At 39.7% G+C, this 27,701-nt stretch overlaps 1 protein-coding gene across 4 annotated transcripts; it reads right to left on the reverse strand.

Annotated features, from left to right (window-relative positions):
• Positions 1-2,233: 2,233 nt before the first annotated feature.
• MIER3 (MIER family member 3) lies at positions 2,234-26,311 on the reverse strand. Of its 4 annotated transcripts, XM_075021527.1 has the most exons (13): positions 26,119-26,247; positions 25,273-25,297; positions 22,885-23,030; positions 20,843-20,977; positions 19,257-19,377; positions 16,966-17,051; positions 16,693-16,765; positions 13,136-13,287; positions 12,640-12,721; positions 8,591-8,685; positions 6,604-6,731; positions 6,275-6,420; positions 2,234-6,192 (listed from the first exon to the last, which is right to left on the reverse strand). In XM_075021527.1, the coding sequence occupies exons 1-13, from the start codon at positions 26,125-26,127 to the stop codon at positions 5,735-5,737; spliced, it is 1,656 nt and encodes a 551-aa protein (XP_074877628.1). In that variant the 5' UTR covers positions 26,128-26,247; the 3' UTR covers positions 2,234-5,734. The 4 variants fall into 4 exon arrangements, with proteins under 4 accessions (XP_074877628.1, XP_074877630.1, XP_074877627.1 ...); XM_075021529.1 differs by lacking the exon at positions 25,273-25,297 and having other exon boundaries at positions 26,119-26,311; XM_075021526.1 differs by lacking the exon at positions 26,119-26,247 and having other exon boundaries at positions 8,591-8,682; positions 25,273-25,384.
• Positions 26,312-27,701: the final 1,390 nt, after the last annotated feature.

The following is a 27,701-nucleotide window of genomic DNA, read 5'->3' on the forward strand; positions in this document are numbered from 1 at the left end:
ATCCATCACCACTGCCTGTGGCCATGGAGAGTGTGATGAAGGCAAACCACATCTCCCTGCTGTGGCACTTGTGAGTTGGAAGGACTGAGAATTGTTTGTCAGGCACTGAAAAGAATATAATATGTTAAGCTACTGATGGGTATCTATGTGTGTACACGTATTCATATATATATATGTGTGTGTATCTATATATTCATACATATACACAGGTGTGTTTCTATACAAATATACAGATATCTAAGTGGGACTGGTGCAGTGGCTACAGTTCCCCATGCAACTCCCACAGCACTCTGATAGGAGGAGAGGGGGAAAGGTGTGAGTGCATAAATGCTGCTGCTCATCTGTCCCTCCTCCCTTGCTCTCAAAGCCACCGTTCCTTCCTGGCCATTGCTCATCAGATCAGCTCACGGTAGGATCTAACTTGCTAAATGTGGTAACACCAACACAAACCACAGGCTTTCTCACTTGTTTTGGTTTTTGCTATTGCAGTGAGCTGAAACAGCTCATATAGAGGGGCCAGAGTGAGCAGGACAGCAGGAAGCCTATAGGTGGTGGCTGCAAGTTGCTAATTTGATTGATGGGATCTTATGAAGCCATGGTTTAAGACACTTTTATTTTGCATATAAAGGTGACGTTGTACTTACCTGACAGCTCCTCATTGCCTGCCGGGCTGCTCTGCTCCCTGGCTGCATGCTCCTTCCCTGTTCTAGTTCTGGAGCTCACCTGGCGACACAGAAAACCGAGTCGGTACCTGCAGCAAAAGGGAGCGATGTTCTTCTGCCAAGTTAACGAACTGTGTCAAATCTGTTCACAGAACAGGCAGATGTGTGCCAGCGCTAAGGCAAAGGAGCCAGTGGGGATCAGCAGCCATGCTGCAGGACAGCAGGCAGCCCATTGCTTCAGCATAGCATGAAGGCAGCAGGAGAGCATGATTCTGCTGAGGCATCCTGATCTCCTCCCGTATTGGAGGGCCAAGATTTGCTGGGAGCTCTAAATTACTTTTCCCTACAGAGAAGGAAGAGAAATCCAAGAACTAGTAAAAACTTTTTTAGCAAACTGATCACTGGGGTTTATGCTTCTAGTCTTTGCTGCTTTGCATTTTGTGGACAAAACAAGGACTTAGGCACTGAAGAGCCAAGCACCATAAGGACTTCAGGGGCTTCCTATCTTTTTAGTGGCAGAAGCAGATGTGTCCCAAGATTACTATAAAGTAACTATTGAGTTGGGGGGAGATGTTTACATTATATACAGGTATACTAATTAAAACCATTTTTAAGACTCCAGCATTGCAAGGCTAACAATTAGTTGCATCAAAACATGAAAGGACTAGATGGGGTCAGTCATTATGATTTGTACTAATAGCACTGATCTTTATGCTTAGCAACCAGAAAAAGAGAGGTGCAGCTTGTCACCAAAGAGCTTTGGATAGGTATTTCATTTTGCACCTTGTATCAACCATCATTACAAAGACACTTATCTTGCATCTCTTCATCAGAGGAAGCAAAGCTCATTACATTACTTGGCAAATTACAACTTTTGCTGTTCAGAATTGTATGAGCTTGCACTTCTATCTAATTAAAAAAAATAATCTTTTCTTTATCCAAAGCTTTATTGTGCCAGCCATTGCAAAACCAAGCATGCTGGGCCTAGGAAAGCACAGCACTAATTCTGGCCTTTGACTGCATGGGTATGTAAGATCTTAGAGGTAATACAGTGCTTTTCAGGATCCAAGATTAGTGGTCATTTTCTTGAGGGAAAGGAAAATCAAGACAACAAGCATTTCAAACCATTTAACTTCAGCATTAAGGCCTAAGCCAAGTAAAATTTTTGTATTCACACCTGTAATCTAGCTGGACATGGATTTAAGGATTTGGGCAAGCTTTCTTGAGAGAAAACAGGAGAACAGGAAAATGTTCTCTACAGTTTACTGTGTAGTTTGAATACTTATACCGCTGCGATGTGTTACTCTGAAGCTACGTTTGAGTCCCATCTAAGATTTTTCTATGCTTAAGCCATAATGCTTTAACGTTTGAGGGAAATCATTACTTACTATCTTACCTGCATCACTGCATGCTGCATTTTTCACTCTTCTCTATGTAACATTAGGTAGTGTGGTAGCGTGCACTTTAGCGGTACCCGGAGTTCTTAAAATGTGTTCAGAGTTACTGCTAAATATTTCTGAAAATGAAGTAGCAAACATAGTGCAGATGTATGTAAAGCTTTACGAGTAAAGAAAGGTTTCCAGACATTTATTTCTGGAGCTGTACACCAGGTATTAAAGTACAACAAATACAAAATAATGCTCAAAAAAAAAAAATCAGTGTTTATGTACAAATATTAAAACCAATGCAACAATAGCGACTTCCTCTTGAACATATGATACTAGAACATGTTCCGATTGTCACTAGATTTGTTGTTATGCACAGGGTCCTTTTGAACTGAGAATAACTGGAATCTCTGTTTTATTAGGAGAACTATAACCATTCCTACTGTATTTTACAATTGATAGTATCTTCCTCCTTCTTTCAATGAAAAATAGGAATAAAAAAAATAGTAACCTTGTCATTATCTTATAAATTACTGTATTTAGTTTCCCTATCTGTAGACAATGTGCTTGTAATGCTGGGCAAATAGTGTCCCTGTTGGTCAGTTTATCCATTAGTTTACATTCAAAGTTGAAATATTCACTAGAGACTTTGGTTAAATTAAGTAGTATCACTATGTTCTACTTGATCTGAAGTTTTCCTATATTTTTGACCCTCAGTTTTAAAAATTAAAAACAGGAAACAATTGCACAATGCATTGACCTAATTGTACACAATTTAGTATTCTTCAAACAGTATTGTACATCCTTCAAGTAAATTCAGCAGTTTGACCATGACAAGAGGAAAACTAAACATTTAAAAACCTAGCATGAGAAGATGATGTATGACTAACCAAAGTAAAAGTATTGCTATAATCACAGCACCAGTTACACTCCTAAATGAATCAGCTACCCTCTTCAGATTCCCTGTACATAAAAAGGATACATTTACCAACACTGCAGTTGCCCATTATGGATTTTTTTGGTTTGTTTGTATGAAGAAAAAGTGTGGCAAAGGACAAAGAATTCATCACAGTTTGTTATAAGAATTGTGCTTCACCATCTAAGAACCAAGGCAATGTAATTTCTTCATATGGTTGCAATTCAGTTATCTTCATGATGACTTTCAAAACGCAATTCTTTTAATAAACAGTAACAAGTTCTCCATTTAAATGTTTAAACTGAGAGAAAAATAAGTAAGTCCAGCTTTTAAAAGAAAAGTTCAATAAATAGCTATTTTACATGGATAGAGTCATAGTGGTACAAATTTATGAATGTCACATCAAGCATGCACAAAAATGTAACTATACACGGAAGTAGTCAGAAAATATTGAAATAGATATCTAAAAAGATATGAAGAATTTACATATTTACAAAATCTTGCAAATTATTGCCTCATTTTAACAAGGAATTAAAAGTAAACGATACCAGCTAGCTAGCCAACAGGCTAAATAAGATCAGCATTTAAAAATCTATTAGACTAGCTGGAATTCATTTTTCTCTCATATCATTTTCTGAATTTTGGTCAAAAGTCTTTATTAAATAACTAAAGTGTCCATTCAACTTGCTGACAACCCAAACCTTAGACAAGTCTCTGTCTACTTTAAGAGCCCAGCAATGCATAGATAAACTGAATATATTACTGCATCAGCTAATGAGAATGGGCATGTTCATTTAAGTGCAACTGGTATAAGCATTCAGTCATCTTTGTATAATGATTTTTATACAGACCAGCCACTCACTGTAAACCCATAGATAAACTTGAATGTATAACAATGGAGGATTATGGCCAGTATTTTACAAAATTACGAAAAATGTGTTGATTCATAAACAAAAAAAACAAGGTACAAAGTTCAGCACAAACCACAGCAACAAGAAGCTGACAACTTGGCTAAAAATGTCAGAGTACAACACAGGGCCAAGGCTACCTGTTATTTACTGTGTACTTACTAAAGTTACATATTTCAGATGTGTAAATTAAGAATGGATTACAAAATTATGTCTACTTTTGTCCACTGTGCTAAACTAATTTGGTTTTAATATGATAGATGTGCTATTGTGTAAACACTTCAAAGCAATCTTCATTACAATGCTGTAAAGAAAACTCCATACGCTGCATCCGAAACTCAGGATGTCAATGCATTTCACAGTATGCATAATAAATACCCTCTTCCCTTTCAAATATTAAAGTCACTACTTTCTAATTACTCAGCATAACCTTGAAGCAACTATTACAAATATCAACAATGCAAACTTAATCACTTGAATAATGAAAACAAATTAGTGGCAATTAAATTTGTAATACAAACAGTGCAAAGAAAAAGTATGGCGGGAAAGGGGTAATCCTATTTAAGTAAGGTTCAGATTCTCATTAAAAAACCCTGCAAGCTGTATGCTACAACAACCGGTTACAAGCCAATACTATGCTTGGGCTGCCTCTCCCACAAGAACTAGAACAAACGTTTGCAAGACAAACTTCCTGGATGGCTAAATTGCACTCAGTGTTCAAAATAAAAAAAAAAAAAAAAAAAAAAAAAAAAAGTACTGAAATTACATAGTTGCTTTTATGGGAAACATTTTTACTCATCCTTTCCTATTTGACCAAGGTAGTGAAGTGCCATTTTTGAGCCAATGACTTGCCAAAACAAATAAATGCAATCCACACTAAAGAAAAACTTTCAAATACATACTTCAAGGTTCTACTATTCCTATATAAACTAGATAGTCCCTCAAAACTGTAACACTTTGAACTGCAGTGCTCCAAACAATTTAAGATGTCTTCCAAATGTAGACTGTTTGTTTAGTGGTAAATCCTAAGCTGTGCAGACTGTAGCTTTATACATCAGCTGCCTTAGGAAACTTAAGGTACACGATTACATTACTCTTCAAAGTCGTGGACAAAACCCATCCAAATACAATATAGCCTAAAACGCATCTGTTTAAGCCAGTAAATAAGTTTAAAGTACACAGACACCTATGGCAGCATAATTACTTCTCTGTAAGGTAGCCATGGCCTATATTTTTGCAACAGCATCGAAGTGTAGGTCTTCACACTTTAGTCATGTTAAGTCCCTTGTGCTAGCTTCCACCAAGATGAACTTGCTGTTTTGTAAACTGAAGTGCTCTAGTTTAGTATCACATGAGAGAAGGTTCCATTTAAAAAACATCCTTGTATGTTTGTGCAGTTTAAATTAAAGAAACCCATCCCTGCCTTTATAAGGAAAAAAAAAAAAAAATGCTACATTGAGCAGGGATCAGGATCGGTACCTGTAAACATTGTTATTCCACTGCATCCGTTACGGCAAAAGTAACTTAGACTAAAAAGCCACTCCAATTCGTTCAGAACTTCTGTGCTGGTTTTGAAACGGTGGCCTCCGTCTACAGGCTTTAAAAAAAATTGTAGCAGAGCTTAAAGCTGCACCACAGAGTTCTCTTAGTCCCAAACTCTGCTGAACATCCTATGACATTTCCACATTTATGGACTGAAAAAGAAATTACTCTTGATAAATCAAGATATAGTTCTATACATACAAAGACATCACTGATGTCATAAAGTTCAAACTTCCAGTGAAAGACTAAGCAAACCTGATAGCTCCCATCAAGTTTACTACTACTGCATAAAGTACCCACTGTTTGTTTAGTTTTCCACAGTCATTCTGAGTGAAGGGCAGCATGTTGGTGAAGAGTGTGGGTATTGATAAAACCATTTGTCTCATTTGCAGATAGACTGCTGAAGTCAGCCACTGAAACAGCCATTTTGGCACTGGTAATATGGTGTGTGTGGTTCTCGAAGTCCACACCAAGGTTATTTACAGAGACATCACTCATGAAAGATTCTGGGACAGCAATTCCCATTTTCAATCTCTTCGCAGGTCTTTCTGTCTCTTCACTGCACATGTTCATTGGGTTTAGCTCTGAATGATAAAAGCCAGTCTCAAATAAATTAAAACAATCACTTTCACCATTGCTAGGCAAGTTAAGCAATTCTTCTGTTCCAACAGGCACGTGATTAACTGGTGCTCGGGGTAAGCTGTCCATAGGAGGAAAGGTGTCATCCAGGCAGTTCACATCTGAAGTGTGGCAGACTGTAGCTACACTATTTGTCAATGCTGGAGAAAAGATGAACACAAATGCAAATGAAATAGTTGTTTGCATAGTTACAACAACAAATTTTGTTTTTCCTTGATTTACCTGTCAACTCATTGGCAGTGATAGAGTTCAGAATGCTTAACTGTTGATCAGGAATGGTTTCTGTTCGACTATTAGATGTTAAGGCTGAAGAATGCACTGCGCCACCAAGGGCTTCTGCTTCATCGACCAAACGATCCATGTAGTCCCTAAAAGAATATTGCATCCATAATGTATTATTTAACTGGAAAACAAAGCCTAAAAATGATGATGGATTTAATATCAGTTGCTATAGCCACTGCAGCATTACACTGCAATGACAGAAGGAAAAAAATAATCTTCTACATTCATTATTTGTAACAGAAAACATATTCCAACAACGTTTTACTTACGTAACTCCTGGATGATGGTTGTATCTCTTCTTTCCAAATCTTGTTTGCTGAGCAAAGTAATCATAACGTTCTGACTTTTTCCACATGTAATAGAAAGCCACACACTCAGCAACTGTTCTGGTTCTTACCTAAAAGAAGGCAGGAAGAATTGACAAGATTAATGCAAAGACTTATGTTTTGTCATCTCTCCAATTCCCATTCCTGCAATATTGTTAGTTTTATTGTTCTAGTATCTGGAACAAACCAATTAGATTAGAAGACTTCAAAGATCTACAATTTCAAGTAAGTATTACATTTGTTCTACTGTATGCATTATTGGCTTTTTTAAAACTAGATTGAAACTATATCTACATCTGAAGCATTTATCTATATAACATTTTTTTTAAACTATAAGATAGACTCTCTCTTAAGATGGAAAAAGCTGAGCAAATCAATGACCTAAGAGAAGTGGCACAGGAAAGACTTTGGGTACTTATTCCTTTTGGGGAAGCCCAGAATCCTGGAGGCTTTGACAACAGATAATCACAATGGTAAACGCTTAAACAACAAAATACAATTGTAGTCTTGTTGAGAAGGTATAAAGGACTCAAAAGATTCATTCTGATCTATGTTAACTGTCTCTTTCCCCCAAATGGAGTTTGCTATGTGAAATCAGATTCTTGGTAGAAAAAGTCGTTACTTCTACCTATATTCTTACAAACTACATCCATTTTTAGATGCAGAAACATTTCACATCATCCTCAGCCCACAGTTCCAGTTCAAGTTTTATAACTAGCATATACAACTCTATCAGTTGGCAGTAAACTATCCTTGAGCTTAATCAAACTCATGGAAACATCAGAGGCAAATCCAAAACACCTTGGGTGTAATAATAAACCTTGCTAGTTTAGACAACAACATACCAGGCAGGGGAGGAAATGAGCAGATGTCTGTATGCTAGTGATATCAAGTCCCAATTAACAGCGCTTTGCAGTACAGTGATAAGGAAACACCTCGTGTTAAATTCTTCCACACACAAAAGCTTGTCTAGCTGATACTTTTGAAACAGAAGTGGCATCAGCTTATGCTGGGTCCCAGAACCTTCACTGAACTTCCAGGCATTTTACCCTTTTGGAAGAAAACCCAGCTGATTTCTTAGACAAATTCCAAACCATAGCAACAGATACATCAACCCATATACTTTGTTGCATGTTGGAAAAAATATTTTGAAATTATTTCTTTGCATCTCTGATGAATTACTGTTTATTGGTAAGGTCCACTTAAAATCTGAACCACCCAAATATTATTTAGGACAGGTTAAACCAGGTATTGAGCATGACTAGCTTACTGTTGCTGAACAGCAACAACAAACCTATCAAGTTTATCTGAAATACAAGACCACCTGACTCCTAAAGGAAAAAACTTTCAAGGTGGTATCAAATTATAAAGTAGCTACACAGAATATTTGGAAACATCCATATTGACAACTGTTGCTTTTTGATTTAAAAAAAAACCCTATTCTTCAGGCACAGATCAGTCAATCAGAAGCAATCCAGATCAAAATTAGAACTCCTTTGCTGGCCACAAAACAGAGTCCTTATGGATGACTACACTTCCTGAAAACACAAAGAGCTAAGCCTGTTTCAGTAAACTTACACCTTCCTGGTGACAAAAATAAGTTAAGATGCATTTTCCCTTGCCACTGCCGTGGGTATGGAAATACCGTACTTCTCGATGAGGCACACATTTAAACTAAATTGTAATATGAATGCATAAATGGAAGTAATGTCAACGTATGTCAATTTCAGAGGTAATACATTGAGTCATCTTGCAATGCCTAGTTTTCCAATGACATCTGAGGAAAAATTAGGACAAAAATGCCAAGCTGGTTTTAATATGTTGGTTCTTATTTCACTCTTCTGCATGGCTTCTGACAAATGTATTGCTTTTACAGATTTTCAGTATTGTATCATCTATTAATTCTTCCACTTAACTGTAGAATACTAACCTTGTTTTTCTGTATGAGATGAAAGTCTTTTCCATAAATAAGAAGTGCATGTTCAAAGCTTCTGCATTCTTCTTCTGTCCATGCTGTCATCTCTTCTAGACAATTATAAAAGTAGCATGATAAACTTGATTTCACTCAATAACCTTTTACAAATAAAATATTTGTTGCTAATGGATGACTGTCCAAATGCATTCTAAAAAAAAATAATCCATGTTCTTTCCTCTACCGTACAGATATCCTACCTGAAATCTAACATTCTTCTTTATAAAGACTCAAAGAAGAGTTTGATTTCTGAAATCTTTTATCCTTGAGGGCAAGTGACATGCAAAAGATTTGATTCATTACTTCTTAATAAGTTTGTCATCAAAAAACCAAGGTTTGATAACATCACAGGTGTAAGCTAGAGATAATTTTTCTGAATATTTCTTCTCACACAGGATACAAAGAACAGTGGTCGTTGAATGAACAATCTGTTGTGACGGATACCCCTGCTCTGAGTGAGCAAGCAGTACTTTGATTCAGGCATCACCAACAAGGCAGCCTGAGATCAGCCCTGCTGCGCAAACCGTGAGAACTGTGCTAGGCTGTATCTTCTCAGGAACCAAGGAGTATAAACCATGTCTTATCAGGAGCTAACAGTACCAGCCTGAGCTGGGAGTAGACAAAACTAAAACTGCTACAGCTGCACACCTGCATGTACACCAAAGAGGAGGGCTGACTATGAGTTGGTCACTTTACACTATAAGTATCCGTAGCTGCCCCAAGCCCTCTGAGCTCTCCTGCAGAGCAGCAGTCTGGGCAGGACTGATCTCCACTTAAGCAGGGAAGAGATGCCTCTCAAGGTTATCCTTCAGAGTTCAGACATCCCCTGCCCAGGATGTAAAGGCTGTAATTAGGTAAGTGACATTTTACATTAAGCCTAAAAGTATATTGTATACTAATGACATGTATATATATCAAGCTATAGCTTAATTATTAGAAGTGTATTAAGTAGTAGAGTGTTTGACCACCACCTAATTATCAATTAATTATTGTTAAATCAGTTTAATTACTATTCAATTGATTAATTACAGTTTAATTACCAATCAACGATTAATTATCATTTGATCATTTAATCATTAAAAACCCCTTTTAGTTAACCCCATAACGATGACTTTTCTCAATTATTCACCTGCAACAAAAAATTGGCGTAGTCGGCAGGATGGCCGATTCAATCACTGACTAGTTATGGAGTCACAGAGTTAACCCTTCACTGAAATTTTCATATGACTGGGTGCATGAAAAGTGGGATAATTGGAATAAGATAAAAGAACAGCTGAACCCTGTAAAAAGGAAGCTGAAAGACGGTAAAGAGAAGGTAATAATAATAATATACAAGATGTTGAAGAGGTATTTATGAGCTGCATATCAGTTAAAAGAATGTGATGAACAAGAAAGGAGAATGTTACAAAATTAGTTTGAACAAAAAAACTGACAAGAAATGCTGTTACCTCTGCAAATAAACCAAATGCTTAAACAACCAAGGGAGGAAAAAGAAAAAGCACAAAAAAGCAAGGCTGAGTATCTCTGGCAAGCCTCCTTAACAAGGAGACTGTATTATGTTAGATCAGGATGGCTTTTGGGGACCAGGGGTGCTCTTGAATGAGAGACCATCCCCTAACACTGAATCACACGCTATTACCCATTGAGTAGCATATTGGGCAGGAGGCACAGACCCTCAGGATAGAGGGGAGCCCACTGCTATATCAGTAAGAACATTAAGTGGACTTTTTACTGCCGTTACAAAAGCAGCCTGCCTTAACAACAGAGGTGCACGTGGTGATTACCCTGTCACTGCCCCTGTAGACCCCAAAGCCACTAAACAACTAGTAAGAGGAGCCCCAGCTGTTTTAAAATTGTACTTCATTGCAAAAAGAGATGAAATAAGACAAAACACAGAACATAATGCTCAGGAAGGTCAGGGTGGCCAAACCCTTCTCTGACCCATCCCGACCTGGGCAGACTTGATGCATGGCATTGTAAATCATAGTTGAGAAATGGGGTGGCGTGAACGAACACCAGCAGGGCTGTCCTGAGCTAACACAGACAGCAGACGGATCTGGCAAGTAAGACAGACTTCACAGAACCCCTGACACTTTTCCCAATCTCATAAACCTCCTGGTGAGGTAGTGGACCCCCAGAAAAGGCATAATGAACCGTGGAAGAAAGGCTTAGCTCTAGGCATACCTCGGGTAGCCATACAGGGCCAACTGACTGGGACTACACTTAGTCTGATCCAGGCTTTTGAAAAACAAAGGCTATCAGGGAATCCGGAACAAACCAAACAACCATCTGCTCCTAAAGATCCCAGGAATAACCCTTTCAGATTTCATAAGGTGGAACTGCAAATATCTCTCTCTGTTGTTTTGTTTTGTTTTTTTTTTTTTAAGATAAAACCCACAATTTCTAAAACTGAATTTTAGTTTTACAAATAACAACAAATCATTAAAAAAGAGTAAGAATTTTAAAACAAAGTAGCTCAAACTATTTGAATAGGTCAGTTTTGTCTCAAGTATTGTCGCTTTCCTATCTCGATTACGGTTTGGATCTATATAATTAAGAAGGGATATTTCAGGGTTCTTACATTCATAACGATGATCCAAAGTTCCTGTTCAGCTGATATTTACAGCCAATGGCAGGGGGGGAAAACCACATTTCAAAACATTTCTGGAAGCAGACACTGAAACCAAGACCTTTCTGCTCCCAGAAGGAGGAGATAATCATGCCACTGCAAAGCCATTTTCTTTCTTTCTCACCCCACTGATTTTGCACTCCTTACTACAGAGTTCTCAAGTTTTAAAGATAAAAGATCCTCATGTAAAGTCCAACAGTTAAGAAATTATTTTGGGAGTGGTGGATTTTTAATTCTCATCTTGAGATAGCAGTGAACTTCAGTGGGTAGATCAGATCATAGCATAATGGTTACCCTAGGAGACAGGCACTGACAGTGTTATCATCCTTTATCATTTTTAATGAAGGTATAGTAAGTCCCACCCGACATGGGGCAGGACAGGGAGTGTGAGTACTAGTCCTTAGGACAGAATTTTGGGCTCTGAACTACAAACAGGCAGAGGTATTTTTCAATCCCAGAACAGGAACATAAATCCTAGAAAGGTGTGGGATTTAGGATACAACCCTGCAACTGATACTTCCTTATTGTTTAGGTCTACGCAATCTCTTCCTGTACATGAGCCTTCTGAAGCACTGCTCTGATAGTCCTGATTGTACCCTTCAGTTTTACTTTAGATACTTAGCTTTCACAGCACCTAACTTGTAAACACTCAAGTTCCCTTTGAATCCAATTCTGAGTAGGGAATATCTGTCAGATTATCAGTTTATACCAGGGCTTATACTCCATTTCTGCTTTATGCAACACATATGTTAAAATATAGGACAAAGAACTGTCTTTGCTAAATGATAAACTCTGACTTTCATTTAAGGGAGTAATAAAGTCAGGGACAAACAAGATGGAAGCTCATTTTCCACTGTAAACTCAAGAAAAGCTCTCCACGCTCTACTGAAGACCTATGGAACTATACAGTAGAACCAGTTTAGGATTGGCATAGCACAACATTAGCACAGCGGGGAAGAGAGTGGGGCTTATTTATACAGCCAGCTGTGTTCTCCTGATTTTGGTATAAATGTCATCAGATTATAATTCATCATGACCTTAAAAAGATGCTGTAATGTGGGTGAGAACTGCCACACGGGAGGCAAAATCACCGCTCCCCCCGACCTCTCTCCTCAGTCTGTGCCATTGTTACAACAGCAAAGGAGGAATGAAAGGAAGGTGAAAAACTGACCCTCAACCTCTATACAAGTTGCAAACTCCTCTAGCAGGAATTTCCAACTGGCCAACAGTCAGATTATACCTAATCTGTGCTAAAGACATCATGGAAAGGGATGTGCTCATCAACCTGATTCTTACTCAAGGTTTCTCTATGCAACTTTTTTTTTTTTTTTTTTTTTCCCAAACATACATTTCTGAAAAACCAGGTATTCTCTCTTACCCTGAGACGCCTTTCCATTTGAGCAGTACCTCTCAATTGCTTCTTTAACATTATGGCTACTTTTAAGAAGTTCATACAGTGCCTATAAAATAGAAAAAGTCTTTAGAAAGAGTCAATGTTTGCAAATATCCAATCTAGACCTCCAAAACTAGCCTTACAGTTAGCATATCTAACATAGAAAAGAGAATTTTTCTTTATAGATGATGAAAATTTTAAAATAACAACCAAAAGCAAAACCATATAGAAGTTAAGGCAAGGATTAATTAAGAAAGTGTAAAACATTATATGCAAATATTAAAAAAGCTGGATTTGTCAACAGCATGGCAATCAGAAACATCACAGATCACAACACTGCTAATCCTGACCCCAATAACATCTAATTAAAAAAAAAAAAAGAAAATTGAGTATTGCTGCCTTTATAACAGAAGGCAGAGAAAGAGAACACATGTTAATTACAAAGCAATGTGTCACAAATGGAACAGGATATAAAACATACTTGTTCATTGTCCCGTGTATGTAGTCCTTCAGGAATTCTGCCAATCATTTTTTCATTTCCTGTTCTTAAGGAGGTTTCAAAAAGGTATTCTTTAACTTTACTTTCTGAGATCACATCAGGTTTCCAAAGTAAATGGTCTTCATTTTCATAGGCTGTTAAAACAGAAATCCATTAATGCCAGGTGTGACATTTTTAAGACTGTAACACTAAGAGCTATTTCACAAAGACAAAGAACTCAGAAGTAATCAAATCAAGCACCATCATGCCACTTTTCAATTGCAGTTCACTTTTCCCCAAAAGCCTCAGTTAAGAGACAGACTCTGCAGTGTGACATGGTGAAGAGATTCAGGTTCCATGAAGATAAGAGACTGAACTCTTGAGATGAAGAGTCTTTACAGAGGAGCAGCTTGTTGACAGCTAGATGATTCAAGTCAAGTTATGCATATGTATTCATCATCTCCACGTAAACTAACTAGCAAAACCATTCACAGTTTTGTTCAGCTGTTTTCAAAAAATAAACTATAGTTTACAGTAAAAGTGTAGGGTATTACTTTAATATTTCAAATATTACATGTCAAAAAAAAAAAACAAACAAGAGGAGGTAGCTAATTGGTCATTTTCAACTAAAATATGCCAAAGATAACTTAACAGAAATTTAGGTCTCAATGTGGTAATCTGTTTTTCCATTCACTAACAACTGAATGCTGTTAAGAACTTGTACGTTGCATACTTTACAAGGAATCAGGATGTATATTCCTCCTTCATAGTACACTAAAATCATGCATGCACCTCTTACGTAGCTTATTTGAAAGACAATATATTGGAAACACACAAAAGTTGGACTGAACCTTTGTCAGTCTGTGCACTTTTCAATTCTAGATTAAACTATAAATCCTTTATTCTGATCAACAGTTGTGATTAACATTGCATGTAATGTTTCACGTACTGTCTTGGTGATACAAAATTAGACAGTTATTCAATTCAAACACACAAGCATAATGGCTGTTACAGTAGAATAGATGAAGATTCTCAAATCTTTCATAAAACTGTGGGAAACAACATTAAGCTAAGGTGAGGAATAAAATTACATGTCCTCTGAAAGTTCTGTTACAGCTTAAGAACATGGAAAACTTTCAAATAGATATGTTACAAGTGTAAGGTTTATAGAAGAACAGAACTGCCTTCTAGCACAATTCTGGTAGCTGGGAGTACATAGGAGAAATCATAGTATCACAGAATCAGAACTGTTTAGGTAGAAAAGACATTTAAGACCGTTGAGTCCAACTGTCAATCCAACACCACCATGCCCACTAAAACATGTCCTGAAGTGCCACGTCTACACGCTTTTTGAACACCTCCAGGGATGGTGACTCCACCACTTCCCTGCGCAGCCTGTTCCAATACCTGAAAACCCTTTCAGCAAAGAAATTTTTCCTAATATCCAACCTAAACCTCCCCTGGTACAACTTGAGGCCATTTCCTCTCACCCTATCACTAGTTACTTGATAAAAGAGACTAGTACCCACCTCACTACAACCCCCCTTCGGGTAGTTGTAGAGAGCAATAAGGTCTCCCCTCAGCCTCCTTTTCTCCAGACTAAACAGCCCCAGCTCCCTCAGCCGCTCCTCATAAGACTTGTGCTCCAGGCCCCTCACCAGCTTGGTTGCCCTTCTCTGGACACACTCCAGCACCTCCATGTCTTTCCTGTAGTGAGGGGCCCAAAACTGAACACAGGACTCAAGGTGCTGCTTCACCAGTGCCCAGTACAGGGGAACAATCACCTCCCTGCTCCTGCTGGCCACACTATTTCTGATACAGGCCAGGATGCCGTTGGCCTTCTTGCCCACCTGGGCACACTGCTGGCTCATATTCAGCTGGCTGTCGACCAGCACCCCCAGGTCTTTCTCTGCCGGGCAGCTTTCCAGCCACTCTTCCCCAAGCCTGCAGTGCTGCATGGGGTTGTTGTGACTCAAAGGCAGGACCTGGCACTTGGCCTCGTTGAACCTCATACAATTGGCCTCAACCCATCGATCCAGCCTGTCCAGATCCCTCTGTAGAGCCTTCCTACCCTTGAGCAGATCAACACTCCCTCCCAACTTGGTGGCAAACAGGGGTTTGTATTTGCAGACGACATCACAAGCTCTTCAGGGAGTACAGAAGAGCTTTCACAGAATCCTCCACCCCTACAGCCAGGTCCAACCTCTCCAAGCACTGCTGACACTCATCTTCAACCTCCTTTATCAATCAAGACAACCCAGCACTTCTAGCTGAAGTCCATGACTGATAATCACAAAAGGAGCTCGTTGGGCTCTCTGATCTGGGAGCTACCTCTTTGCTCTTGGCCATGCCAGCAGACAAGACTCTCACTGGTTCTCTCTAGCACCAACTCATTCCAGAGAAAGGTGTGAGATTAACCCCTTACTGGTCATCCTCTGGTCATTGGCACTTCTCTAGTTCTTGGCTAAGGAGAAATCAAGATGTGTAAATAGTAAAAGGACTATCGAGATAAATCTCGTTCTTACTCATCCATTTCTTACAACCCATACGCATCGTGCTTGAATCTTAGAAAACAGGAGACTTCCCTAGGTCTCTGAAGCAACACAAGACATGTTCACTTGCTAATGGTTCCAGCTCCATCCATACCAAACATTCTCCTTATCTACTGCAAAGAATCATTATTCAAAAAAGCAGTTAGTAATGGTGAAAACACTTGATATACTTCACGCGAATAACATTCCCATGAAATGTTACAGTTTGAACACAAGTAAGTTACAGAATATTGAAAATTTACAGAAAAAAAACTAGGAATGCACTTAATTTATTAATATTATCCCCCAAACTGTTCCTTGATTTCAGAGCTGTTCCATGCATGAGCAAATTTCTTTCATTATTTGCTTTTTGAATTCCACAGCTGTATATGCTATACTTTTCTCATAGTAAAGGTTTCTAAAGATACAAGACTCTATTAAATAAGGTTTTTTCTACTCTAGCACAATTGCAGTTTTTAACCTAAATTCACACTGGAATAATATCATACTTAAAACATACTATTTTTTAAAAGACAGTGTATCAGAACCCACATCTTCTACTCATGCTATGGAAATTTAAAATAGTTTATTGCTTTATTTTCCATATCCATTTTGTAACCTACACTGTTGTGCTTGCCAAAAAACGAGCAAAGAAAAATACTGTTTTGAAGGTCTTCAGTGTAAACTAAGTTACATGCTCATAGCCCGGTTATGATACTCTGATGAAAATATTTCCTTCTTGATCCACAGTTTGTTGCCTACTAATATTCCTAGATACTTCAGAATTAACACTGTAATCCACCATCCAATGTTTTCTTCAGAATGTCCTCTCAAAGTTGAAGAATCACATTTCTGAGATATAATTCTGTAGTTGTTTTAATTCAGTTTTCTAGTGCCCCCCCACTTTTTTTAAGGTCTCTGAGACTTTAAGTAAGCCATTGAATTTACCTTATAAATTTAAATAACATTTTTCCATCAACTGCTATGTATAAACATAAAATAAAAAGTAAAACAGTCAGAAGAAGTTACCCTTTTCATCATCACTGTATCTGCCAAGGTAAGGTGGAATTTCAGCCTGGTACTGTGAACCAACCATTATTTCCTGAAGATGTAACAAAAATGAAAAGAGAAAGGTATTAACTTAATATTTTGTGGAATGGAAGCATTAAAAATGCCATTAAACTGGCATGTGGCAGAGTATTCCAGAATTAAGGTACTATTTTAGATATGTACTATAAATCTTAATGCATTTTTCTTAACAATAAAGTTCTTTTAACTTTTTTTTTAAGACACAATCATTACCTTTCTCAAATCTTCAGATGAATTACCATTGTCTGCCTCTAGATCTTCACCATCTGATTCCTTATCTCCATCACATGTAGTGTTTGCTTCAGACACAAAGAAGTTTCGTTTTAGCTAGGAAGAATTTTCAGTTCAAACACAAAACTACAAGATAATGTTTACTTTTGAAAGGGGGACCTTGCTTTTATTCTGGGAGACACTTAAAATGAATCTGTTGATCTACATTTCTGTCAGAAGTCTGTTAATCTACATTTCTATCAAACTAATATGAAGTCAGAAGGCACTTGTACTTGTATACTGCAGAACAGAAACATTTATCATCACCTCAACTGAAACAATCTACCATATTTCTAACAGTCAAAAGGAAATGAGATCATGATTCTTCATCAATTTTCTCAAAAAAGGCTTATACCTTACAGAAAAGGTATGAGAAAACCAGAAAACTTCCAGGGCTATGACTTAGCCTCAGGTTAATCACAAAGAAAGTAAATTTGAAGGTATGTCTTTATTACCTACTAAAACCTTTCATCAGAAGTTTTAATGGGCATTCAAAACATTCCTTTAAACAGGGCTGCCTCAGCATGGAGTAAAGATACAGGAGAGATACACAAAATGGAATAAGCAAAATAGAGCAAAAGACTGCTTATTCCTTTTTTTTTTTTAATTAGGAAGAAATACAGCAGAGCACACCAAGCAATTCAAATACAGTACTCCACACAAGAACTCGTATTTTAGAATCTGCAACACTGTGGTACTGGGTTCTGAAGTAATTCTGTTTTTATAGCTATATAATCTCTGGCAGAATGGAATCCACAGTTCTGATATGATTAAAGCTATTTTGTATTCTCAAACTTCAGAAAAAATATGCTTATAAATAGGGTTGCAATTTCAGCTTCACCACAACTAAACAGAATCGTCAACATCAGAGACAATATCCAAGACTCTATGGGCTGAGGCTCTTCTTCTGTAGTCACTACTACAATCACCAGTCTATCTCTTTTTCTTGTTATCAGTAGAACGCAAGAAGCTAACCTAAATGCATGAATTAACAATATGCCTGGATAATCATAGGCAACTATTTTTTCCAATTAAAGCAAATTTAAAATAGCCTATGTTATGTATTAGACACGTTATCTTAAAAGTTAATGTTATCTTAGTATCTGAGAAATTGACAGAGATCAGAAAAAAAGGTGAAACTGCCAACAGCACAGAGAACTGACAACTCCCTCCCTGAAATGGTGGATATTTGATTTTAAAATATTCTGATTCTGATAGAAAACCATGACAGCTGAAAACAAAGATCACTGTTTCTTAATCCTCAATAAGATGAGGGGCTAATTATTTTTTCTATAAAGCTGCCACACTTTCAGTGTCATATTCATTAACAGTTCACAAGCAATGTTTAAGTGCCAGCAAGTTTGTGGTTTGCTTAGCTGAAAAAAGGGTGTTCTAATTTTTAAGGTTTTTGTATCTCTCTTTCATTACAAATGTCTTATATCTATTACACAATCAGCAGCATGCAAAGGGCTACAATTGCTGATGACTGAGGCAGCACATCCCCTTTATCATCCCCCTGCTCTAGAGGAATGAAATCCCCCAGGAATAGCTTAAAATACTTGCCAAATCAAAACTGTGATAAAAATCCTCCACATTGCTCTAACTCTAGTACACCAGTGAACAAATAAGCTGCAACAGGCAATGAGGAATATCTCGTCCAGGTTGGATAACTGAACCACTGGTTCTCAGATCTTTCCCGTAATAGCTCCATGGGTAGTGAAATTTTGGTGGTCATGGGTTTATAGGCCCCATCCCATATAAAACCACTTTGGCTCACCCCATGAAGTTGAATGTGTGAAGGGAAATAATCACAAAGAAACCGCGTCCCAGTTCACATCCACAGGCTGCACGGAGAAGTCACTGGCTTAAAAGCAGCAGCAAAAATTTTAGTAGAGAAACACTAATTTAAAAGAATGGGTTACATATTCATGTAATTCACTAACATATTGAAAATGAATTAAGGGTGTTCCTCAATACCACATTAACTATTAATTATGAAGTTATTGTATTTGTAGAGAAATTAATTTTACTTGTGCTTTGAGAACAGTACCAAATATAAGTCTTCCAGGTAATCAGTAATACCAACCAAAGACAACATTCATGTACAACATCCTGCAAAGCACTGTTTCTCAATTCCCAGTAAAGTCAGCACTACCAGTTTTGATATTTTAAGCTAGGAAGCTACATATAATGCTAAGAGTTTTTGAGTACTATTAAAAAATTAGGTTTCCTACATCTTAATGGCCGAGGAAAGAAGTCAGTAGCCTCATGTGAAGTAACTGATGGTGTCAAGTCATCAGCAGAGGACTGTGTTTCTTCATCATCACCTGACAAGAGGTCTTTAGCTATTTCCTCCTGTATCATTAAAATAAAAAACATAAAACATCAGACTGATTATTAAGTATAGACTGGTGAGCATTGAGATTCAGCAAATTGTAAGTCTCGTTAATTAAAAAGAATTATTTTACCATAAGTAAATTTAGCAGACCACACTCCCTTAATTAAAAAGCTAGTTTGCTTCTCCTCAATCTAAGAACAAATATAACGATTCATTTCAGAGTTGAACACAGGGGTTCATTTCCCCTTTGTCTTCTATTAAAACAAATGCACAAGAAGTAACTTCTGCAAGCATCAATCTCAGATGTTCCTCCAGTTGCTTCCCATGAAAAATGCCAGTGGAAGCTTCCTCAAATCTGTAGAATTCTGTCATTCTTTGCATCACAGGTATACTGAACTTTTAAAAGGCTGCTACCCCTTAAACTCTGGGGAAAAAAAAAACCAACAAACCAGCCAGGCATTTTTGTAGACTTCTGCTGAGAGGACAGTTACAGACAATAGACAACCTGTTATCTTCTCAAAATAAAAAAAATTTGACATTTCTGTAGGTTAAAGAAAAAGATGTTACGAAAGAAAAAGCACACTTCCTCCACTAGCAGACATGTTTGAACCCCTCTGTAGAGAGGTTAGGAAGGGAAAGAACTGTATTAGACAACAAGCCGACTACATTTTTGTAGCCTCAACACAATCGTGAATCCTAATGAGAATCAGATGTGCAGAGCCATCATTATATCCTACTTTCTGTGGACTGTACCATTACATCATACTCACAGAAAGTAAAAAAAAAAAAAAAAAAAAAAAAAAAAAAAAAGACATATACTTATACATACGTACTTTATAATCCAAATTACAAGCTGCATATGCTTTACAGCCAAAAATCAGACTAAAATCTCAGAATTCAAAGTAAGCTTGGAAATCACAAAACCTGAAGTTTTAGGTTTTTACATCAGCAATGCAACACATGTAGTCACTGCACATAAAACAATCTCTCTCTCACTCCCCAAAGTTGAGATCTTTCCAAATTATATGCATTTGAAAGCAACATTCCAAGGCATTCAGGAGCGCATTTTCAAGTTATCCACAGATGTTTTGATACTTGACATGTGTGTTGGAAGTCAGAATTATTACTTCTGGACATTGCACACACTATCAAAAAATCCCACTTCTATTAAAAAAAAATCCAACACCTGTTGAAAGTTCAATATGTGTTTTAGAATGTGTTTTAGAAGAACTGTTAACTTATTCATTTCTCATTTGTAGTAATATAGTGCCACTGAAGTTGCTATGCATTTGTAAGAGTGATAATTATAATTAGAATCAGATCCTCAATATTGTTGAAAAAGAATGAATTCAGGGTAATATTGTATATGGAAATTCACAAAGATACATATTTTGTAACATTAAGAGATAGTGAAATATAATTTAAGGTCATCTGGATTTCTGCATTTAAACCATAATACAGGGGAAAATGGTTGTGACTTACTTTATCTAGAGTCATATCTGGAAGTTCATCTGCAAGTTCACTTGGAGAGCTATCAGCACTGGAACCCGCCATAACTGGAATCGTGGGTTCATAGCCATAGAATGCCAGTAAATCTTCCAATGGCATGTTTCCTTCCTAACACAAGAGGATTTACAAACATTTCAACATATTGCCAAATACTTGTAAACAGTTCAGGCCTAAAAGGATAAGACATATTTTGAAGAACAAAAGTAAAAAACAAGCAAATAAAAACTTAATTGAAAGCAGCAATCTTGATTCAGGCACAGGACTGAAATAATTCATAACCATGTCTCTTGGCATATAGCGAAGTCCCATCAAGCAATTGTAGAAAATTGTTTACTGGATGAAACTAAAGAGTAATTATTAAAAATTTGCTCCTTATCTGATTCATACTGTAGAGCATGATTTGCCTATACTTTTTCAAGACAGAAGATATCCTAGAAACACTAACAAGCCTCCTACAAGAGAGAAATGCAGAAAAACTTGAAGACTTTAGTCGTACAGTTACAGCTGCAAGTGTGCAAAACCCCACAAAAGTAAATGCATATAACAACTTTAAAGCCCTCCTTTCAATCTTCTGCACAATATATTTTACAATGACTGTTGAGAATATAATAGGAGAAAGACAGCTAATGATACAGAAAGAAAAAAATCAAGAAAGGCTTGATTTCTAACTTGGTTTTTCCACCAGCTTTTGATCAAGTGATTGATTTCAGTATCATCATATCTGCATCCTAATTCAATTAATAAAACAATAAACAGTGGAGATTTTTTTAGTTACCTGATTCAAGCCATCAAAATATAAAAAAATATTTTCCAATATTTATACCTTTAAAAGTTATATTACCTTTAAAAATTTCTCGTTCAACTCATACACTGATTAAATTACTTGTTTTCTTTAGTCAGCTAAGGTCTTAGTCCTGCAAAGACTTTTCACAATGGGTAAATGTAAACTCACATCCAAGTCTTTCCAGGATCGGGGCCTAAAGTAATAAAGTGTTTAAGATGAGCGGCTCTCAATTCTTCTACCTTCTATTACAGAAGCAATAAGATAATTTTGTGGAGTAACTCCATTTTAACCACCAGACTTGGCGAGGTGCTTCGCTATTATAATTGCAAGTTCATAATCAGCAAAAATGTAATTGTAAAGGTAGCAGGACAAAAAAAAAAAATAAATCAGGAGTATAAACACTGTTAACTCCACATTTAGAAAATTTGTTCTCACACAGACTACAAAAACACAGCCTCATATTTGATGCTAAAAATTACACTTTCCTGGAACTCTTGTTGACCAAAATCTGCAGTTATGCTGACTGGTGTAAGTGGGTCACCCAACAATAACAAAAGCAACATCAATTTGTGGGTGTTCATCATTCAGCAAGCATTTAAAATGGGTGATGCACTGCCACAGATGAACAAGAGGTGTAAATAGGAAAAACATGTAATTAAAGAGCGTAAAATGGAATAGGAAAAGCCAAGGAGCATGCTGGTCATTGTGTACACCTACCAAATGCCAAACTGATGAAACTAAGACATAGAACTACCATTTACATAGAAAATGAATGTGATCCATCATGCCTAAAACAGGACTGTTTGTTTGCATATTGAAAAGCAAAACCTAACCAACAGAATGAAATACAGCTAGCTGTCACTTGATAGTATGCAAAGTGTACAGCTTCAACTTATATCCAACTTACAAAACTTAGAAGTCTTAAAAGATATTAGATGATAGGACTCTAAACCCTGCTTCAGTGATTTCTCTATCAAAGTGAAAGGACTACTAAATGAAAAATATGAACTTAACATAACACTGATATCTTTCAGAAGCTAAGTTCAGGCATTTGGTGAGGACGCACTGCTATACGCTAACTAAACATGATTTTCTTTTTTTAAACAAGCTGCAGAGGCATGTTGCAGGAAACAGCATTATACAATACAAACTGAAGAACAGGTTGAGTGTGCTTTTCACTAGAAAAGTTACAACATATATGGACACTTATGAGAGCACAAGTCACTCTTACCTTTTCTAAATCTTCAATTTCAGAGCTGAAATTTTTGCTTTCTTCCATCATCTCCTCTTCTTCGAGAGTTCGCTCATCATCATAATCATGTACCAGCATTTCAGCAGATGGGTCAAAGTCATGATCCTCGGACGATAAAGAGCCAACTATCAAAAAAACCTAATTTGAGTAATTTTTTTTCTATACCAACATATGAAATTACATCACAGAAAAAAATATGGTTGCATGAATTCTTTTACAATACAGGGTCAGAACCCTCAATGGAATAACTGGAACAAATTCCTAACTACTTGACAAATTCAGCTGTTTCAGCTGGCTTTCCCTTTTCGTATTTGTAAGTGGTAGGTGCAGTTTTGTCTCTTGCAGTACAGAGTTATTGCTACAAGTACCTAAACTACTAAAAATAAGTTTCAGAAAGGACAATCCCAAATTAGTATTTTACTGAATGAAAGATTGTGCAAAACATACTTGAAATCATCATTAAGGTACAAAGCACACATGTCATAAGATTTCAGATGCTGCAAGACTGTGATTTATAGACTCTGATTCTATTTCTGTGATTTATATGGTAGCAAGCATAGTTTTTCACTGATAAACAGCTAACTTGGATTATGAATCAGCTTCCTAACAGCAAAATAAACAGCAAGACTTGCCTCAAATTAGTTTAGCCTCACAGATGGATCTTTTATTAAGACTAATTTAATTCTTAGCACTTAATCTATGAAGAAAGAATAAACATAGCAGAGTTTCAAGAAATATTGAAGAAAATATACCAGAAAAACCAAAATGCTTCTAATGGATCACATTAATTAACAAGCCGTTGTGACAGCTCTGTGGTCCCACAGACACTTTTTCATTGCTCAAGGATACTCATAAGTCATCAAAAAAGTACTATAATTGTTTTTGTTATTATTTTAAGTTCATTTTGCCAACTCTTAGAAAGGTTATCATTAGATCCAACAGGCTTTAAAGATGCCAATATTCTGCACTGCAAAGTCAGTGTTCTACACTAAAAATCACTGAATTACAGGGTCATTTTGTTCTTTAATGTTCACTTTCTTACAGCTTTCAGGATGGAGAAAATGAACAGATTAGGCTATTTCTCTTTCACTTCTGGCTTCCCCTTCTAGTTTTTACATACTAGTGCTCTGTTGCAATCCTTGGCTTACAAGCAGCAAAGAAAAAGCTTATTAAGAATTATTTCCATGTAAGAACTTCTTCAGAAGTTTTGAAGGGAATAGCTACAAATTTTCAATCCTTCTCAAAAAATAAAGCCGTACCCCTCTTTGCACTGCTTCCAGTCTTGAAACAGACTGTTGTACACACTAAGACTTCAGAGTCTTAAAGCATCAAACTAATTTTTCAGCAATTATGCTAAATATTCATTCCTTATATGCAGGCAATTTTAGTAAACTTTGTCTTTTTAGCTCACTTGAGACAATACTGTGAAAGTTCATAATACCATACTGTAGAGAAACACTCAGACCAAAAAATGCTTTTTATTCACGTTATTCATATTATGGTCTCACAGAACTTTCAGTATAGCTGATAACGCTAATCCAATTACAATAATGACATTACGTGTTGAATTTTCCAGCTCTTGGCCATCACACCCTGATCCAGTTTTAAAGAAGTGTCAACTGCCTTAATCTAATATATATTTATATATATGTGTGCTCAAGATTACTGCTTCGCATCGCTGTTCTAACCCACCTTATGTCCGAGTAACTCAAATGGAAGTTCTATTCCACTCACAGACTTTAGATGAAAAAGTCCCACTTCTTTAGTAGCTCTGAATGCTCAATATCTCATTTAAAATATTTAAAACCACATTCAAGAATACAAGCTCAATAAATTTCATAAGAGTAGTTAAAAAAGACAAACAGCCAATGCAGAAGGCAGTTACACACAACCAAATTCCCAAATACTTCTTTGAGAGTAGCCCTGCTGATGTCAACTATGCTTGCTTGCGTAAAGTATTCCAAAGAACCTTAACAGCAGTTAAAGCCTTACAAATTACTTAGCATTATGATTTTAAGCATTTTCTCTTCTACCAAGAAGTTAAAAATTTACACCAGCCTGTAGTTATCAGCAACAAGAGAAGCAGTCTCTCTCCAGGCTACATGGCTTTACTGAGATACTGACTTAGAAGTGCTACAAAACTTTGTTTTCATTTTTGGGTTCCCAGCAGCCAATTACTAACTGCAACCAGAGTTAAGGGAAGGACTCCACAGCGCACATCTCCTTCTCTTAAAAATCTGGCAGGCGGTTCATTGGGTGCACATGAATCGTTAGGAAAGCTACGAGGGGATAAATTTGGGAAGGAGCAGAAGGGAGAGAATGGCGGGCTGGCAGCAGGCCGGGTGCTGGAGGTGGGCGAGGACGAACCTGGGCTCGAACTCCCAAAGGAAGCCTGCGGGGAGGAGAGAAAGTGAGGTGAGAGCGGGTTCCCTCCGACCCGGCAGCAGGCAGAGGTCTTCATTTCATGCTCTCCCCCCTCCGCCCCCGGAGCTGCGCCCTTCCCCCGCCGGCCTCGGCCCCTGCGTCCCGCCCTGCCAGCCCCTCCATCCCCTTCACCCTCTCCCATCCCTCCCTGCCTCCCTCCTTCCTTCCCTCCCTCGCCCGCTCGCTCCCGGCCTGCCGCTCTCCTGCCCTCCTCCTCCTCCTCCTCCGCTGGCAGAAGCCCCCCCCCCAGCAGCCGCGCCCGGCCCGGCCGGTGCTCCCGCTGCCTCCGGCCCCGGTCGGGCGGGACATGACAGGGGGAGGCAGCCGGGCCGGCCGCCGCCTCTTCGCCCGCTCCCAGCCCGGGGCTCGCTCCTCCTCCCTCCCTCCCGCCCGCCGCTCCTCCATCGCCGCCGGCCCGGCCCGGCCCGGCCCGCGCCCCCCGGCGGCCCGGCGCGGCGGCCGCGCCCCCCTCCGCGCCCGGCCGCGGCCTGTCGGCCGCCCGGCCGCGGGCTGCGAACCCGGCACCCGCGCTGCGCGGCGCCCGCCGTGCGGCCTAGTCGCGCAGGCTCCCCGCTGCCCCGGCGCCGGCGGCTCCGCCGGCCGCCTCCCCCCCCCCCCCCGCCCGCCCCGCCGGGTCCCCCCCGCTCCCCCCGCCCCCGCCCCGCGCCGCCGGGCCGCCCCGGAGGCGCCTCACGGGGATGTCGAGGCGGGCGCGGGGGGCCCGCCGGCGGCGGGGGCCCCCGCGGAGCCGGCCGAACCCCGGCGCCCCAGCCCGCTTTCCCCGCTCACCTCCGCCATATTGGGACGATCGGGCTGAGGAACAGCGCTGCGCCGAGTGCCCGGATGGGGCCGCTAAGCCAATGGCAGCCGCCGAGCCCCAGCCGGAGCCGGCCGGGGAGGGAGCGGAGGGGGCCGGCGGGACCGGGCTGGGGCGGAGGAAGGCGGCGCCGGGGCAGGGGCAGCGCCGGGACCCCACCTCCGGCGGCGCCGCGGCCCCCCGCCCCGGCCGGCGACGGCGCCCTGCCCGCCCCGGCCCTGCCCCGCCCGGAGAGGGCGCTCGGCGCCCCCCGCCGCCCAGAGCAGGCCGGAGGGGCGCGGCGCCGGCCGCCGCCCTCCGCCCGCCCCGCCCGGGGAAGCCCGGGCCGGCAGCGGCCGCCCGCCCCGGCGGCGAGGCGAGCGGGGGCCGACGGGGCCCCCGCGCCGTGCTGCCTCAGGGGCCCCGAGGCCGGCCGCAGCCCGGGTGACTCGGACGGCTGCCGCCCGCGGTCAGCGAGAGCCTCCGACGGCCGCGGCTTAGCCGCCCTGTCCCGGGGCCGGGGATGCCGCACGGGAGCGGGGGACCCGGCTGCGTCCCCCTGCGCTTCGCCCGCCACCGAGCCCCTTCCTCGGTGCCGGCGTGGAGGAGGGCTAGCAGTTACGCTGGCACCCGGCGGCCCGGGTTTTTGGAGCAGGAAACGAAATGTCAAAGCCTTCGGACCTTCCTGTCGTTGGCTGCCTGCCGTGTCTTAAACGGAGAAAGTGAAAATTACCTGGCGGTGGGTTTTTCTATCTAAAGGTTGAGGCATTTTACATACGAGTAACATCTGCTCTGGATTTTCAGTGGTGTGTTTTGGTCCCAGTACGCACGAAGTGGGAGTGGGGCCGTTTTCAGCTTGGTTTCTTCATCCCAGGCTATAAAGGCTCAGGCTTTTGATTTTGGAGTCACATGTTTCTATTTCTGGCCAAAATAGCGTCGGCCGTACTTGCTATACCGAGTATCGCTCTGCTGGAGGGGTGGTGTGTGTCACAGCAGCAGTCGGGTGCAGTAATGCCCCAGACTGTGTCCCACCTGGGGAATACGGGAGGCTCGAGGCTGTATCGCGAAGTGAACGGCTTCTTTGGATGTGTCTTAAGTTGGGTTTGCAGACAGTGTGGAGATCCCAAGCTAGTTTAGGTACTTAACTAGTGGAGCTCTGTGCTGTTTGATTTATTCTGCTGGGACCTGTTGCTCTGAGAAGCAGAGTAAATTTAACTTGTTGTGTGCTCCACTGCTAAGTCTAGCCTAATGCCAGTATATAAACTGTTTGTGTACCTTCAAACTACACAGCAGCCTAAGATGTAGACATACCTGCTCTTGATGTACCTGCAGTGAGATGTTGACAACACAAAACCCCCAAGGCTTTGCAGAAACGCATTTTTTTTTTAGGAAAGTTGCCACAGTAACCACCGGTTCCAGCGATACCTGATCCTCTGGTCCCTGATCAGTCTTTGCCTTTTTCCAAAGTTTTATATGCAGATTAGGGAGTTGTCTGGTAAAAGTGATCAGTGACAGACAGATAAGCTATGTCAAAGCACACTGCATGTACCCAAAAATTAAGAAGGAAGATTTAATC

The sequence above is a fragment of the Buteo buteo genome, chromosome Z (genome assembly GCF_964188355.1).
Source record: "Buteo buteo chromosome Z, bButBut1.hap1.1, whole genome shotgun sequence".
NCBI lineage: Eukaryota > Metazoa > Chordata > Aves > Accipitriformes > Accipitridae > Buteo > Buteo buteo.

Coding starts and splice junctions, on each gene's coding strand:
- MIER3 (XM_075021525.1), bottom strand. CDS start 25,366: ATGAAGACCTCTGCCTGCTGCCGGGTCGGAGGGAACCCGCTCTCACCT. Junction 23,031..25,272: donor CTTTGGGAGTTCGAGCCCAG/GTTCGTCCTCGC, acceptor TTTTTTTGATAG/TTGGCTCTTTATCGTCCGAG. Junction 17,052..19,256: donor CTTTCCTCGGCCATTAAGAT/GTAGGAAACCTA, acceptor TTGTGTCTGAAG/CAAACACTACATGTGATGGA.